General features: G+C 39.7%; 3 protein-coding genes across 4 annotated transcripts; 2 read left to right on the plus strand and 1 right to left on the minus strand.

The window, feature by feature from the left end:
- The first annotated feature begins 1,482 nt into the window (after positions 1-1,482).
- Positions 1,483-4,643, plus strand: LOC102705233 (beta-taxilin). Of its 2 annotated transcripts, none has more exons than XM_015835560.2 (11): positions 1,483-1,911; positions 1,985-2,064; positions 2,214-2,325; positions 2,770-2,837; positions 2,926-3,003; positions 3,120-3,184; positions 3,339-3,405; positions 3,546-3,728; positions 3,893-3,949; positions 4,061-4,156; positions 4,263-4,643. In XM_015835560.2, exons 1-11 carry the CDS (start codon positions 1,581-1,583, stop codon positions 4,419-4,421), a joined length of 1,296 nt encoding a protein of 431 aa, XP_015691046.1. In that variant the 5' UTR covers positions 1,483-1,580; the 3' UTR covers positions 4,422-4,643. The 2 variants fall into 2 exon arrangements, with proteins under 2 accessions (XP_015691046.1, XP_006649900.1); XM_006649837.3 differs by having other exon boundaries at positions 2,000-2,064.
- A 446-nt stretch (positions 4,644-5,089) lies between these two features.
- On the minus strand, positions 5,090-7,611 carry LOC102705513 (lipid phosphate phosphatase gamma). The gene is made up of 3 exons (XM_006649838.3): positions 7,011-7,611; positions 5,657-5,867; positions 5,090-5,379 (listed from the first exon to the last, which is right to left on the minus strand). The coding sequence occupies exons 1-2, from the start codon at positions 7,476-7,478 to the stop codon at positions 5,661-5,663; spliced, it is 675 nt and encodes a 224-aa protein (XP_006649901.1). The 5' UTR covers positions 7,479-7,611; the 3' UTR covers positions 5,090-5,379; positions 5,657-5,660.
- A 4,964-nt stretch (positions 7,612-12,575) lies between these two features.
- On the plus strand, positions 12,576-17,062 carry LOC102705797. Its single transcript, XM_006649839.2, has 7 exons — positions 12,576-12,931; positions 13,035-13,090; positions 13,395-14,242; positions 14,344-14,542; positions 14,731-14,898; positions 15,085-15,461; positions 16,757-17,062. Exons 1-7 carry the CDS (start codon positions 12,741-12,743, stop codon positions 16,895-16,897), a joined length of 1,980 nt encoding a protein of 659 aa, XP_006649902.1. The 5' UTR covers positions 12,576-12,740; the 3' UTR covers positions 16,898-17,062.
- Positions 17,063-17,122: the final 60 nt, after the last annotated feature.

Below are 17,122 nucleotides of genomic sequence, written 5' to 3' on the forward strand. Positions count from 1 at the left end.
AAAACTACTATACCCTTAATAAATGAACATGGAGGTGTGAGGGTAGACATGGGTAAATTTAAAAGATTTTTGGATATATTGTGAGAAGTGTCAAATTCTAAAATTAAAAATACTTGCATCTTAGGACAGAGGGACTAAGTGTCTGTTTTCCCGTCTACTTTTTTTTAAGTCTATGTCACATTGAATATTTGGACACTAATTAGAAGCAGGGTTTCCCTTACCGCGCAAGCCGTCAAAACCGTGGTACCGCGCTCCCGCGGATCTTGCACGGTAACCGCAAAAACCGGGATGAATTTGAATCCAAAAAATTTGAATTTAAACGCGGTTACGGTAAGCCACGAAAACCGGGGGTACCTACTTGCTGCAAGAACACATGAGAACGGCGGTTACCGCGGCTTACCGCGCGATTTTTGTAGCCGAAACCATGGTTACCGCGAGGAGACCGCGGGTGTGATGTCAAATGAAAAAAAACTTTAAAAATCTAAAAAATACATGAAAAATAAGAAAATATTTTGTGACTATATTTATGACAATAGGATATGTTATAGGAAAAATAAGAAAACTTTCACATGACGTTTTCTAAATTCTTAATATTGAAACATACAAACATACACCGGTATATCACCCTTCACCAAATAATTCACTCCATGCGTCACAACTATACCTACTACCCATTATTACGAATAAAACTATTATGTACGTACTAAGATGCATGTATAATTTTTCTCTATACATATTTTCCATATATCCATCGTGGTACATTTGTATTTCAACATTATGTACCCTAATGTTTAGTGTAAATTAATAATGACTCAACACAAAATATTCTTGACCATCTTCCTATGAAATATTACTTGCAATAGGCTATTTTGTAATTTTTTTCCTGGCATACTTGTTTATGATTTTTAATTACGTTGGAAATAATTTTTTCATTAATTTCTTTGACAAAACTACACTATATATCAACATATACCACATATATTTTTTTCATTAAATTTTCTCAATTTTTTTAAATTCTCCTCAAATTTAAACTCTGTTACCGCAGCTTACCAAACCGTTCCTCCGTGGAGAGCACGGTTACCGCGGTAACCGCCGCGGTTTTCGCGGTTTTACAAACCCTGATTAGAAGTATTAAATATAGACTATTAATAAAATCCACTCCATACTATGGATTATTTTACGAGACGAATCTATTGAGCCTAATTAGTTCATGATTAACGAATGTGATGCTACATTAAACATTTGCTAATCGTGTATTAATTAGGCTTAAAAAATTTATCTAACGAAATAACATTTATTTATACAATTAATTTTTTTATCAGTCTATATTTAATATTTATAATTAACATTCAAGCTTCCGATCCAATGTGACGAGTGACTGAAATAGTCCTGGATCCAACAGCCCATAAGAGAGTATGGTTTATGGCTGACCTATCATTTTACAGAGTAATAACGAACATTTTACTAGCACGGTCTCTTCTCCCTCTTGCAAATGCTTGTCCTCGGAACACGAAAGAAAAACAAGACGAAGGGAAGGGAAAGGAAAGGAGATCCCTCTTCTCCCGCATAGGCAGACACCAATGGAAGGCTCGCCGGCGACGCGCCTCCCGGAGGCCGACTCGCTCCCCGACGGCTTCGTGGAGAGCTCCGCCGCCGACCAGGCACCTTCTCCCGCCGAAGCCGGTGATTCCCCGAGCCACTCCCTCGGCCCCGATCAAGCCGCCGCCACCGTGGGCCGCGTTGGCGGGGGCGACGAAACCCTAGGCGCTCCCTCGACCCCAGACTCCGTCGCAGCAGAGGAGAGAGACGCGCTGGACGTTTACTCGGCCGCCGACGCGCTGCAGAGCCTCACGGTGGGCTCCGCTTCGGAACCGGGCCGCGCTCTCGGTGAACCCGCCGGCGACGCAGGAGGTGATCCCTCTCACCCTCTCCCTCACATGCTGCAGTTCGGAGTAAAATGTAGCACCTGATTTAGGAGATTTAGCTGTTCCTGTTGCAGATGCTAAAGAGTCCTCGAAGGAGAGCCGTGTGGTGGAGCAGGAGGAATCTCTGGCCGATCAAAAGGTTGTCAATGCTGAGATTCATAGGCTTTCGACATGCCTCTCTGTGCTGTACTGGTTTTGATAGGAAGAATTAATGCTTGCTAGCTGTATCGGTTTTGATAGGAAGGATTAGTGCTTGCTAAACGAGAATTGATGTGCTTGACTTTGTAGGGAAGCGGTGAGCAGAAGCGCAAGGTCGTGAAGAAGAGCAAGGTAGAGAAGGACAGGGAGCTATTTGAACTTGCACAGGCGTACCACAAAGTGGTAGCAGAGAGGGATGCAGGCAAGCTTCTTTCCTGTGTATTTACATCATGTCCTGTTTCCAACAGTTTAATCTAGTGTAGAGACCCCTTGGTGTTTCACCCAAATTTTTACTGTTTAAATAACACAACTGTACATTGGCTGGATAAATATCTTCTGATGTGCAACTCATCTTAACCAGTAACCAGTTCTAATTTAAAGTCTTTTTACTAGACCATTGTTTAACTGGAACTAATAATTCCTTATCATTAAATATCACATACATCTCGACTACTTTGTGTTTCATCTCTTGTATGTGCCGGTGTTTCCCTTGGCACTAGGCGCTGACATGGTGGCAGACTAGGACCAAGCGTCTCAACACCCAAGGCAGACAAGTTGGTTGCCAAGGGGGACACTGGTATGCACATGCCACATGATTCTTCTAGAATTCTTTGGACTAACTTGTGTAATGTTTGGTTTCTTGCAGCCATTGCAGTTAAAGAAAAACTAGAATCTCTTTGTAGGGAGTTTCAGCGTCAAAACAAAATGCTAAAGGTATGTATCGAGTGTTTTGAGTTTTGAAGTGTGTCTATTTGTTTTCACTTTTGTGCAACTATAGTAACTTTTAGCATTGATGTCTCAGGAAGAGTGCCGAAGGGTGTCAACAGATGGACAGAATATGCGAATGGAGTTATCTGACAAATTCAACGATGCTATAAAGGTCAATATATTCCATATGATAGTGGTTCAGAAAAGATAGACTAGTGTTCTTGATTTTGTCTGTTTGCATGTTTGCTATTGAGCTCTTACTATTCAGAATATCCACGATATTTATAGGATGTGAGCGTCAAGCTTGAGGAGCAGAAAAATGATTGCATTGCTCAGTTAGAAGAGAATAATTTGTAAGACGCTGAACTTAAGCATATTCATCAAGTGAAATGAATTTGTTGCCAACATCATTACACTTATGATAGTCTTATTCTACTATGGGTTTATGTTTAAATTCCTTTGATTTTTTGTAATATCGATAACCATTGGTAGCTGTTACCTTTGTAGGCTGAGAAGTAAACTCAAAGACCTTGCAGATCAATATAATGTCACACAGCAGAAATATGCCCATCAGGTATGCTATTTGTGACATATCAATTATAGCTCTGAGTATCTAGTATATCTGTACGACTATTTTAGGGTTTATCCTAACTTAATATATTATTTCTTGTGGTGAACTTGTGTCATTCTTTGGCTTGTGTTATATTTCTATAGTTGAAAGAGAAGATGCTGGAACTTGAGCTTGCAGATCTGAAAATGCAACAGCATCAAGAGAAAGCAGCTCATGAACAAACCCAAATGCAGCTATATGCTGATCAAGTTTCTCAACTTATGGCTACTGAGAAGAATCTAAGGTTGCAGCTAGCTGCTGATGGAGAAAGATTTCAGCAGTTTCAGGTACTTTTGCTGATGAGGCCATTCTCGTAATGAGCAATGTATATACCTCATGGTGGTTTTCCATTTGCATTTGTCTATGCAATTTTTCTAACAGTTTCTCCATTTTAATTGTGGATATCACTGCCTTGTATAAAAAAAATTAAAATGTCTACTTTACCTTATAGGATGCCCTCACTAAAAGCAATGAAGTCTTTGAGACATACAAGCAGGAGATGGAAAAGGTATTGAGTTATACATCTTGTACTCATTGTCATGCACAATATTGTTCTATTCTTAGTTATCAGATGTTTGTCCACAAGAATAAAAAAATCTAATATGATCTTTTGCATTAGATGGTGAAGCTTATAAAGGATCTAAAGAAGGAGAATGAATTCTTGAAGGGAAAATGTGAAAATTCTGATGTTGCTCTTGTGAAGTTGATTGAGGAGGTAATGTCAAAACCTTCCATGTACTTTTTACATGCAAAATGGAATATCTTGTGCAGGTCGTTCTTGCATGTGCTTAATCGAACCCTTGTTTTTGGTTCCTATGCAGCGTGAATTAATGAAGAAGCAATTAGATAAGTTCAAGAATCAAAAGGAGAAGCTGGAATCTCTGTGTCGATCATTACAGGCAGAAAGGAAACAAGGCCCCTCCGGCAGTACTCCTGATGTCACTTCTAATCAGACAATTCTGGCAAGTATAGAATCATAGTTCTACGCGCTTCACGTCGCATGTGCTTTGCAGCTTGCCAAGATTTTTAGAGACAGGAAAATGGATGTGTATGATGTTTATCATTTTTCTTCCTGTGATTTTGCGGGTTCTGAATGAGTGTATACACGCCTCTGGCTATGCAGCTTACTGTATGTCAAGCCATTTGAGCCATCTGAAAGATATCTAAGCCTAGCGTGGAATGGGAAGCAATTCAATTTTGGCTGATATTGAGAAAAAAAACCGTGTTTTGAATGTTAATTGTAGTATGTTGTTTCATGGTTCCGAGAGATGATTCCCTTCCTTTCGACCTCCTAAGCGCATACCCTCATCGTTTCTTTATGTTTACAGTACTTCTCAACGTTTTAGTTTTTTCTAGATTTATTAATGAACCGGTGTGTGAATATATCCAGATAAAGTTTAAATTTTAAATGCGGATACCAAACTTTAAATTTTAGAATTAATTTCTTAGTTTTTTAGGGATTTTTATTGTAGTTTTTTCAGTGTTTGGTTTTAAATCACCCCCTAAATATATAAAAGTTTTGCTCACAAACTACCTTTTTAGTCGCTAATAAGTAGTTCCATGTCTTATCAGCTATAGGTCGAACAATTAGGTGTTTGATATGTTCGTCAGAAGACCACTCCGAAAATAAAAAGGTGCGCACAATCTGTGATATTCTCATCTCAACAACAAATGGTACGATATACACGGGAAACTGAATGACAGATGGATTCAGTTTTGTTCACTCTAGTCGATTTCTACACGTAAGTATCAGTTTGTCACCAGACTTTCAAAAGAGAAAAACAAGTGTCAGAATTGAAAAAGAAATGGCTTATGGCCAAAAAGAACAAGGGCCAAAACTCCAATGGGCATCCTTGTAACGAAGATGCAGCAGCTATAAGTGATACAGCTATCTTGCCAGACGAGATCTTATCCCCTGAAGTGTAATCCAAATCGAAACTGCATTGACACGAGCGAAACATGAGCAACAGTTTGGGACTGGCGAGATAATGAGACGAGGTAAGTGGCTTTATCTTTCAAGGGCATAAATAGACCAATCTTAACTGTCAATACCTTGTATGGTTTCATTTGGACATGACAAGAATAGGCTTAATTGGATTCAACAAGAAGCATATTCAGACTTCCAAACACTAAGACAAAGATTGACTGACAATATTTTTCAATGAGTGAAAAAAGAAAAAATCTCTTTGATAAATGATAAATTGATGTGACTTACTTGCTCAATCAGTAGCAACTTTCCTCCTAGCTGCCCTCGCGTTATCATACTCAAACTTGAGTACGTCTGGAATGTGTGAAGTATCCTTTATATACAACCACCTCGCTATTGCACTCTCCTCGATCATTGGAAAATATTCCACAAGCATGGTGTTGACGATCCAATACCAGATAGCACCAAACACAAGGCCCACTATTGCTCCCGCAAATACCTAATAAATTTAACAAATTGAGATTAAAAGAAATCAAACAGCATGCTCTCTTTTATTTCAAACACCAGGTCTTTTGAGTTTTGACTGCAGAGATAAGCAATGCTGCCAAAAGAGCATATACAATTTAAGTAAGTATACTGTGCAGAACAGCTGGAAAGGAGCACCCAATTTTAAGGGACATTTATACACAACATGCAACTGCTGCAGGACTCCATAAGGCAAATTCATTCCAAAATGATTGACATAACAAGGAGAATTATTAGAAGTGCGTGATGAATTGAAGCAGACCATGAGGTACATATATGCACCATAAGTCTCTAGAAAAACAGCGGAGCATCATGTAAAGTTGACTCATGAACTGTAGTGATAGCATTTGAACACTATGCTTCAAAGATTCTTATCCTCTGAAATTGAAACACTATCAGATTTCCTAAGTTTTCCATGGCTTTTTTCACAGATGGCTGGTTTCTGGCAGCAATTCATGTTTATACTAGAGTTAAGGTTGTAAAAATGTAACCTAGCAGCTGCATAGCAAGATAGAAAGCATCCTGAAAATGTTTCTACAAACCTTATACTCAACACATTCATTTTAAGTTCCAATCAACAAGGATTTGCAACAGGTTGACAATGCAGGAAAAAAGAACTGTATAAAAAAAAGTTGTGCAAAGTTTTCGCCGATGACTCAGAAGAGCAATATTTTGCAGCAGCAACATGTATATATCTAGCAACATTTACCAAGCCATAAAATTGTGCTACACTGCTATTCGTTCCCTTTAACATTAAGTAAACACATGAATTGCCACTCACGCAGTCATGCATATAAAAACACATAATCAGTAATATCGATTATGTTTGTCAGAATTTCATTATATTTATACCATAATGCAGCTATCTTCATACCAAAAAACAAGGCAGATGTGTCCTTTCCAAATCATAAGAAAGCAAAATTTACACCTAATGAATCTAGTTGCTGCCCTGGGAACACGAGATAGGAATTATGATAAAGCACTATTCTTAGATTATTTTGTCATTATGAACAAACACCAATGTATGACAGAAACACTGGTAGGAAGTGCGCCAATTTATAAAATAGAGCACTATTTCCATCGCCATCAGATCGGATCCAGGATTAAGGTCGCTCACCTGCGCGACGGTGTGGTACCCGAGATACACCCTGGACAGCATGGTGAGAAACGCGAGCGGCCAGGCCAACGCAGCGACCACCCGGCGCGCCGGGGATCGGCGGAGCGTGAGGAGCGAGAGGTAGGTGGCGAAGAAGAACGTGTACTGCGAGTGGCTGGAGGGCCAGCCGTGGGAGTCGCAGGCCTCGAGCAGCTCGCAGTAGGACGGGCGCGACTGCGCGACGGAGTGCTTGATGAGCTCGTTGAGGAACTGGGAGACGAGGAGGCCCGCGGCGAAGCAGATGCCCTGGAGCTCCCGGCGGAAGAGGAAGTGGGAGACGAACCCACCCAGGCTGATGAAGACCGGCACGAGGGAGACCCAGGCGAGGAAGAGGCCGAGCTTGTCCCCGCGGCGGTACCGGACGTGGGTGAGCGTAATTGCCTTCAGCGACGGCGGCACCTCCGCCGCCATCTCCTGGAACTCCGCCATGGCAGCGCGGCGCACCCCCACCGGCCCGCGCCGATTTCCGATCGCGGATGGGGATCGGGGTCGCGGGGATTCGCGCTTTTCGCGTGCGACGTGGGTGGGATTGGGGTTGGGAACCTGGCAGAGCCTAGAAGAGGCACGGCCGGCGGGGACGCGTGGGCTACGAGTATTGGGGAGAAGCGAGGAAGGTGGCCGATGAGTCGGATGGTTCATATTGTTTTGAGAGAAAATAGGCGAATGAATCAGTCTCTGGTGACACAATTCCTGTATTTTGGCAAACCGCGGAAAATCGTAGCATTATTTTTTTTATTTTACTTAACTACTTTATTTTTTCTTTTTTGATTATAGTGAGAACGGATGACATATCTCTTTTTTCTTTCTCTTATTCTAATGCTTATAAGCTTAAATTTAAAATCTAAAACTTAAATTTCAAAGTTGTTGACAAATTATTTTTAATCATTAATAAACGGTTTTCATTTATGCTTCTACGGTCAAAAATAAGGTCATGCGTCTCTAGACCGTACACTCCATGATGCACAGCTGATACATGGTCACATAGATGGAGAATGGCAACTTTCTAGCCTTACTATGGCTTTTGGAAAAAATACACCGTTTAGCAGTTTGGCAAGCGTGTGCACGAAAAAAGAGGATAATCGGGGTAAGCAAGGCCACAGCCGAATGCGGCGTAGGTCTTATATGAATGGATGTTTTATGTTGCCAGAAATTTTAAGCTAAAGAGTCGCATGAAAGAGAACATGTGCCCAAGAAATAGTGGCCTACTTTAAGGTAGAAAAGAGATGTTGAACAATGTGTCACATGTGCGATAGCTGTAGGCTAAGATTTTGCAGCACACCAAAAATATAGTGAAATAAATAGGGGTAGTTAGATCTTTTTGAGTTGAATATAACTCGGATTTGAGAGAGAAGTTATTGACCCAACTTCAACAGTATGAAACGTTATTATGTTGCACCTTTAGGATCGATACACTTATCCCTGAGTTTGAGTTATTGATTTTGCCGATTCAAATCAACTTTATTCTTGCTATCAAACAGAAAACCAAACAAGAACAAGATAAATACAATATGAATTGTAAATTATGAATTAATTCTCACAATAAATTGAAATACTTGATAAGATGGTGTTTCATAGACAAGTAACTAGGCAATCTAGCCAACACGAGTAAACACAAGATAACGTATCAATGACTAAACTTTAATCTAAACAAAACCCAAAAAGCACTAAAAGACATCTAACTATTTAAAAATGTGGGAGAATGACATAGGGGTTCTAGTATCGTGGCTCACCTAATTACGGCACGCACCACATGGGCCCCATTTAGGCTAGGGTCCTAGATTAAATTACAAGCCCATAAGACCAAGACAGGTCACATAGCACCTTACTTTTTCATTTTTGGTTAGCACAAATGAAACTTTGAGATGATACCATATTCATAGGAAAGATGGTTCTAAGATCTTTCCATCAAGTACTCATGAGCAAAATATAGCACGTATGCTTACTCGGCTGCCATTTGAATTCAGACCGCTCTTCAAAGGCCAAACTGGATTTAGAAGTTCAAGGACCGATCATGTGAGCATTGGTCATATCCAGACATACCATGGTCACGTCATCCTCCTCTTATTCATAGAAAAACATCTTTGGTTTCTGTATATCCTCCTCCTCTTGTAGCGCATGGTGTTGGTCATAAATTTCAACATATGAAAAACAATGAAATAAACTACCATCAGTTAGTATCATTAGTTCTTTAACAAATAGAAATAACCTTCAATAAAACAAATGTACCTGGTTAGGAGAGAGTATCATCATAGGATATATAAATTTCTTCAGTGTCTCATCTTACTCCACTTCTTTAGAATCCAAGTGGTCCCTTGGTGCACTTGCAATGGTGTATGGCATCAACACTAACACCCCCAGTCACTCCCATCTTTAGAACCAATCTGTTTCATTAAGTCAACACGACACAAAGTCGAGATAACATGATTAACAATACAACTCTCTAGCACATGATGTGCCATGCTCTCTAGTGTGTTGTTTTCTTGCACATCTATCAAATGTTACAATTATGATCATATACCAACCATATGCACAAAAAGTACTCCACAATTATATTTGCCACAAATAAAAATAATAATATTAGCTGGACATGGAAAATTAGATTTAGCAAATAATTTCTCCTTTAAACTACCAAGTTCACAAATATCATCAAATGGAAAATAGCCTATAGTATTTAAAGAAAATAACAATTTAAGTTCCTCTCTCTGACTAGCAACATGAAGAACGTGTTGAAGTCAATACATAATGAATCATCAATAAAAATATCATGTTTATTCACTAGTTGTGACATAGATACAAGCGAAGCATTATCACACAATTATTCTTTATCACGAGGAATAACAATAAAATCAACTTGTGACAAAGAAATTTTAACATTAGGTTCAACTAATAATTGCTTTTTAGTAGCATCAATAGTTAACACGTGTAATTCAGATTGAGCATACTCACCATGATTAATTTCAGCACCACTTAGTTTAGCTCACATCCTCAATGTAGCTATTGCATCCTTCTTACCTTTCTTCTCAACCAACATGAGCATTATCTCAGTCATGTCACCCTCCCCTTTTGGCGATTGTTAGATAAGTCAATGCATAATCTTTTATTTTTTAGACAAGTCATGCATTTTAAATTCTCTCTCCATTGCTAGTTCTCATTTAATGTAAGCACGAGGATCATGATTTCGTTCAAAAGAGGGTAGTGTAGATTTAACCTTAGCAAGTACATCGACGCATATCTCATGCACAGCATGCTGTTGACTCCTTATATCTTGATGAAGGTGAAGAGGTTGATGTCGAGCACACTCATCTCCAATTTGCATATAAATTCCTGCCATGGTTAGGAGAAACACAAGGAAATACACAAAAATATGCACACTTTTGTCAACTGCTTGGTAGTGGAGGCTCAAAAGTCACACTTGAGCTTTTATCAAGGTTTTTATAAGTTCTTGCCAATGCAAACCAAATGGTGACTACATAGGCTCAACCAAGTATTCAAAGAAGGTTGTATGAATCGATGCCTTGGCAAACAATTGCTCTACGATTGCAATCAAATATATTGGCATCTTGGCGGGGATGGAGCTACAGTGATCGTGGGGGGTTCGTAGGAACCTGGTCCAGAAAAACTTTTTAGTTAGAGTTAATATTTTTTTACCTTATATGCACCCCTCTCAATCTAATCCACTCGGTTCAAAACACTAAAAAGTAAGTGTGGTGAACCCCTCTATATTTTGTTTTAGGTCTCCCCCTGATCTTGGTATTGCACGTCAACCAGAGCGACATGGAGACATTTAATGGCTCCCCGGCCGGTCATAAAGGGTATTTATAGCCCTACTGTAGTTGTCACATGTATGGACATTGTTTTTATTACTTTGTAGTTGCTATTTTCATCGGGCATTGTGGTAATATTTGGAAGTATAATCAAGAGGACCAAGCCCTAGGAGAAGGGAGAACAATTTTTTTCACATGATCATCCACTACAAAGGACGATTAGCAAAAATATCAACATTTTAGGCGGATCTAATATAATGTTTCAGATTTGCAATTACCAATACTAATATGGATATAAAAAAACAAAAGCTTGAGCCCACACTTTGTCTTATTCTAATGCTTATAAGCCAAAATTTAAAACTTAAAACTTAACTTAAAATGACATTGCGGTTTTTTATTATAATTTATTTTACAAAACTTACATTCAAATCACAACGTATATATCTATGAACTTAAACCAAATGATATTGTGGCAAAAGTACACATATGGCTCCATTTTCTCCTTCTTCCATGTTATCATGTGATTAGGGATGAAAACAAACCAAATTTAGACGGATAGTGGTCATATCATATCATAAACCAGGCGGGGATATAGAGCAGATTAATTTAGATGACATATGTGGTACTTAGCCAGTACGGACTCAGGATTAGAAACTGACTAAAATTATTGAATACAATATGTATATGGCAATTAATATGTTAAGTCATCAGTACCATGAGCAACGGTACGATAACATATCACAAGCACGTAATAACAATGTCACTTAATCACAAGCAACTAACTGATAATAAGTTGTAAATATAACATATCAACATATAACAACGTCCCAAAAATCAAGAATTTAGAGTTAGGTTACAACGGATATCCTATAGGGTTGGATGCGTAGATGATTGGATCCACTAACTCGTATCAAATGGACAAAATATAGTGGCTACATAGACTAAGAAAATTGGATTATCTCTCTTACTCACAAGTGGATTCGTCTATCCTCCTTCTGAACTAAAGTCATGAAAAAAATCATTAGTTCCACGAAAACCATAAATACAAATTGAGAGGCCACTTGTTTTTACAATGAGCTTGTGCAACATTATCAATTGTGTAAGAGTATATTGTAGTATACAAATATATTAATAGTATTGTTGGTATCATACCCTTTTCCGCATCCGCATATTACTGTATGTTTTCAAATCAATATCTACAAAATATTCTCTCCGGTTCATATTATAAGTCAGTTTGATCAATTTCGTAAGAAAAAATAGCAACATTTAAAATATTAAATTAGTTTTTATTAAATCTAGCATTAAATATATTTTTAAATATGTCTGTCTTGTGCTGAAAATACTAATATATTTTTTATAAATTTGACCAAACTTAAAAAAATTGACTAGAAAAAACTTAAACGACTTTTAATATGAAACATAATAGCAAAAAGAAAAAACTCTTATCGTATACTCCCGTCCTAAAATAAACCAATTTTTTACTTTTTACCTATAATTTTTGACTCTTCGTCTTATTCAAATTTTTTTTGCGATTGATAATTTTGTTTTATTAGATGATAAATCATAAATAGTACTTTACGTATGACTAATTTTTTTTAATTTCCTGAAATTTTTTTAAATAAAACAGATAAACGGATAGTCAAACAACCGGAGAATTATTTTTTTTTAAGAAGAACAACTCTACCCACTTTGACACGGATCAGAGGCAAACTCTTAACACTGCCCACTTTGACCCGTTTTCAGCCCTACCTGTGATTGCCTCGACCCTCGAGTCCGCATCGGTCTCCACCTCCACCTCGCCCCCGTCCTGAAAATTCGAACGGAGCGATGGCAGCATAGGTCTTCCGTCTTCGGCAAAGTTCAAACAGCTCGCTCGCTGTCCTTACACCAGCCGGATCGCCTTCTCGGCGCGGGAACAACGGCGGCGATGGAGTCCCAGCAGGGCGGCAGCCCGCCGGGCGGCGGCGGCAAGGCGCGGGACAAGTTCTCGGTCTACCGGAACCCGTCCCTCACCCAAGCGCTCGCGTCCCGCAGCGTCCGCCCCTCCCTCCCGGTCCTCGTCCTCCTGGCGCTGCCCACCGTCGCCTCCGCTTCCTCCATCCTCGTCCTCTCCTCCTGGTATGCCATATCCCTCGTTCGCCGCCGCTTTTCTATCTCCTAAACCCTAAACCCCAGATCGCCGCAGATGCACTGGGTACTCATCTGCCGCTTTTTGTGCTAGGGAGGGGTACCTCGTGAAGGTCGCCGGGCGAGTGGGCCTTTCCATGGCTGCTGCCGGTAAGTTCGCCTGTCTCCCTGCTGGATCGGATGTTTGTGGAGATGTCGAGCTGGGCTGGTTAGCGCTGTGCTTGGTTTGGGCGCTCGTGAGGTGCTTGTAAAAATGCCAAGCATTTCTAACTACATTGCGTTGCACAGCAGTTGTCTGCAAATATGCCATCTCATCGCACAGCTCGAAAAGTTGTAAAAAAGCCGGCATGTTAAGTTCATTTAACACGGCTGTGTTTTTTTTTTTACATTGGATTATGTTGAATTTTGTTGTGCTAGGGATTTCTATAAAATGTAACTTGCTGTGTTTATTCAGTGCTTGTCTTTAGGTTGTTTGAGGGAGCACTGGGTCTGGTTGCGCTGTTGACACTGCAGGCTTTCTTCAGGGCGTTGATGCTGTACAATGGTAAGAGGGCACTGGCCAAAGAGGAGAAGGTTGTGTTGTCTGAACGTCAACTGGGGCTTCTTGGGTTAAAGACGACAGGTTCAGAAGCAGGTGGCACTGGTGAGAAAACCAAAAAGCCTCCCAAGGCAAAGCCATCGACGCCGTCAGAGCCAATTGTTCCAATCAGGAAGTCTTCATTCAGCTATACGCCATCTCGGCCTGTGCAAGCAAGGATCGGATCAAGCCATTTGAGCCCTGGTGGTGAGAGACTGGCCACTTCATTGCAAATGTCACCTTCCACTCCACTCCAAAAGCCTGTTTCTTCACCTTCAACCCCATGGTCTAGGAAAAGCTCAGGCAGTGCCAAGGGCATACAGACAGAGACAATGTTGGAGCAGTTCTTGGCTGGTCTGGACGAAAATATTGACAAAATCACGGATTCAGCCAGTAAAATTTCAACGCCTCCTGCGACCATTACAAGCTTTGGTGTTGCAAGCCCCGTATCAGTCACCACATCAACCACCGCTTCTGGTGCTGCAAGAAGCACACCTTTGAGGCCTGTGAGGATGTCTCCTGGCTCCCATCAGAAGTACAGCACACCACCCAAAAAGGGTGAGGGTGAGCTTCCACCTCCAATGTCATTAGAGCAGGCAGTGGATGCCTTTGAAAATTTGGGTGTATACCCTGAGATTGAGCAATGGCGAGATAATCTCAGGCAGTGGTTTTCTTCAGTTTTGGTGAAACCGCTTGTCCAAAAAATCAAAACAAGCCATATTCAGGTGCTCAGTTTCTGGCATAAATTTTACATGAACCTATACCTCTAGTCCAATTCCAGTTGTCAGTTGTCACCATTTGTATTTTGTTATGCTCTACTTTGCAGGTTAAGCAAACAACAGCTAGTGTTGGTGCTTCTGTTACTGTTAGCCAGGTCGGAAGTGACCTTCCTAGCACAACAGCACCAGTTGGCTTATCTCCACTTAGTGGGACTAAAGACTGGCAGCCAACTGTCACGATTGATGAGGATGGCATTATTAATCAATTGCGCACTGCACTTCTGCACTCCCGTGATGCCCCTGTTGGTGAGTTTTCTGGTGTAATCTGACATTTTACTGCTTTGATTTTGTATGCTCGCATGCCACCATCAACTTGTGCGAGGACTTTCTACTGTGGTTAAAGCTGGTACACTATAATAAGAGCCCCCAGATTTATTCATCAAGCCTGGCTAGCATGGATTTATCTACTTATTAGCAATTCTATTTTTGCGCAGCACAAACCTTTGGCAGTCCACAACAACCACACCTTCCGGCTATTCAAGCATGTATAGATGCAATTACAGAGCACCAGAGGCTTAACACTCTGATGAAGGGAGAGCTGATAAAAGGCTTGCTACCACAGAGTAGTGTCCGTGCTGATTACACTGTTCAGAGAGTACAAGGTGAATCTCTTACCCTTACCATGTTGTTTCATAAATCATATTATGGAACTTTTAGCTGAAATGATATATTTATACTTTCTAGCATATGTTTGTCAGTTTGAGTACATTATGAATTTGAGATAAAGTCTGGCATGCTTTGCATACTTCTATCATTTAGACGCAATTCACACTTCTATCATGAAACAGAACTTGGTGAAGGAACATGCTTGAAGAATTATGACTACATGGGTCATGGAGATGGATGTGGAAAACTGGAGAAGAAGTGGATCAGTGAACTGCCAACTGACTCACACCTTCTTCTGTACTTGTTTGCCGCTTTCCTCGAACACCCAAAATGGATGCTTCATGTTGATCCTACCTCGTACTCTGGTGCCCAGTCTAGCAAAAATCCCTTATTTCTAGGGGTTCTCCCACCAAAAGAAAGGTTTCCAGAGAAGTATGTTGCTTTGATTTCTGGTGTTCCAGCAGTTATTCACCCAGGTGCTCTTATACTGGCTGTGGGCAAGCAGAATCCTCCGATCTTTGCTCTATATTGGGACAAAAAATTGCAATTTTCGCTTCAGGTGATTTAAATTTCATTCATTTAATTGATTTATCAGCATCAATATTCTTGAAAAAGCAATATTCTTGTTTTTCCTCTTGACATTCAAATATAATCTAATAATCAAACTGTAAAAATTCCACGATGAAGAGTTTTTTAAAGAAAAATAATATGCCATCAGTAGGCAGTTGGATATGTCAGAGAGACAAGCTCATAAGAAAGGTTGCTTGTGGGCTGTATTGTGCATTTTGGGATAATCTGAAGTAGTTATCATAGTATGTCAAAAGTGACTGGGAATAGGTACACTGCAGCAACCATACCCATTTTACCTGCTGCCTGTGTTGTTTTGCTGCAAACATGTGATTTGTAATAACAGATAAATGCTTCACATTGGTCCGATGACTTTAGCACAGACGAGCACCGCAGCAGTGCGCCTAATTGGAGTTTAGCCTCTAATATATGGCAATATAACACATTCTGCTTGCTAAGCACAAGATCCTTGCAGAAAGATATTATCCATTATATGCACTCTCTCTAAAACTTCACTTTTGGTTAATGATTATTAGTTCGACTTGAGTTGTTCGCTTGTGAATTGTTGGTTTGTTCGCTTTTGGAAAAAAAACTAGGGGATTGCCCCCACACAGTTTTGCACTGAGCTAGATAATTCAGTGTTAGATTTAATATACAACTATGAAATTTTATTTCTATAAACACCATTGTATGTAGAATTATATTTGGATTTCGTATACAACCTAACTTATATTTCCGTAAGGTTTGGATTTCATATACAACTCTTAGCTTCTACTACTGCTATATATATAATGTACTCTCTCTGTTTTGTATTGTAAGACGTTTTGGCGATATCTAGATTCATTTATTGATTGATGTACATTGTGTGTATATGTCTAGGTTCATTAGTATCCTTTTGAATCTAATCAATGCTAGAATGTTTTACGTTGTGAAACGGATGTAGTATCTTATATATATAGATTCTATTTCTATAAGGATGGATTTCATATATGACTCTTAGCTTCTGTTGATATATATATATATATATATACACACACACAACTATAATCAATCAATCTATACCATTATAATCTAAACCCACCTAATTTAATGGCTAGGAAATTTCTCTTTTTTCTAATTAACATGGTAATTTCTAGTTTCTAGAATGAACATGACGCCTATTTTTCGGGCCTTCTCTATAATATGATAGAAGATCGTTCTTTGATGGCACTGCTCTTGCAAGAACTTTTTCCAAAAAAAAATGCCGAGTGTTATTAATGTTATATCTCCTTGTTTCGACTTTTCCAGGGAAGGACGGCATTGTGGGATGCTATTTTGCTTCTGTGCCACCAAATAAATGTTGGTTATGGCGGTGTGGTTAGGGGGATCCACATAGGTTCTTCTGCCTTGAACATCCTGTCTGTTCTTGATTCGGACATGGAAAGCTGAAGGGCTGCGTGCTGGTTGCCCTGATCATCAACAGGAGCCCTGGAAAAGATGGTTTTTGTAGCTTGTACCTGAGGAGATAAACTGTAACCAGCCAGTTGCTTAATTTAAACTAACGCCAGCATGTTTCGAACTAACCTAGTTTTATATCTCATTTGTCCTGGTGAAGAGACAGTTGAATTTGTTCCCAAGCTGTATCTTGATTCTTGAATTGCTAAAAATTCAAGC

This window comes from Oryza brachyantha, chromosome 3 (assembly GCF_000231095.2).
Source record: "Oryza brachyantha chromosome 3, ObraRS2, whole genome shotgun sequence".
Lineage (NCBI taxonomy): Eukaryota > Viridiplantae > Streptophyta > Magnoliopsida > Poales > Poaceae > Oryza > Oryza brachyantha.

What these genes read in the sequence shown, in the direction of transcription:
- LOC102705513 (XM_006649838.3), bottom strand. Translation starts at nt 7,478, where the DNA reads ATGGCGGAGTTCCAGGAGATGGCGGCGGAGGTGCCGCCGTCGCTGAAG. An exon ending in GGTACCACACCGTCGCGCAG is followed by an intron (nt 5,868 to 7,010) that starts GTGAGCGACCTT and finishes TAAATTTATTAG; the next exon opens with GTATTTGCGGGAGCAATAGT.
- LOC102705233 (XM_015835560.2), top strand. Translation starts at nt 1,581, where the DNA reads ATGGAAGGCTCGCCGGCGACGCGCCTCCCGGAGGCCGACTCGCTCCCC. An exon ending in AGCAGAAATATGCCCATCAG is followed by an intron (nt 3,406 to 3,545) that starts GTATGCTATTTG and finishes ATATTTCTATAG; the next exon opens with TTGAAAGAGAAGATGCTGGA. An exon ending in TTGTGAAGTTGATTGAGGAG is followed by an intron (nt 4,157 to 4,262) that starts GTAATGTCAAAA and finishes GTTCCTATGCAG; the next exon opens with CGTGAATTAATGAAGAAGCA.
- LOC102705797 (XM_006649839.2), top strand. Translation starts at nt 12,741, where the DNA reads ATGGAGTCCCAGCAGGGCGGCAGCCCGCCGGGCGGCGGCGGCAAGGCG. An exon ending in ATCCTCGTCCTCTCCTCCTG is followed by an intron (nt 12,932 to 13,034) that starts GTATGCCATATC and finishes TTTTTGTGCTAG; the next exon opens with GGAGGGGTACCTCGTGAAGG. An exon ending in CACTGTTCAGAGAGTACAAG is followed by an intron (nt 14,899 to 15,084) that starts GTGAATCTCTTA and finishes ATCATGAAACAG; the next exon opens with AACTTGGTGAAGGAACATGC.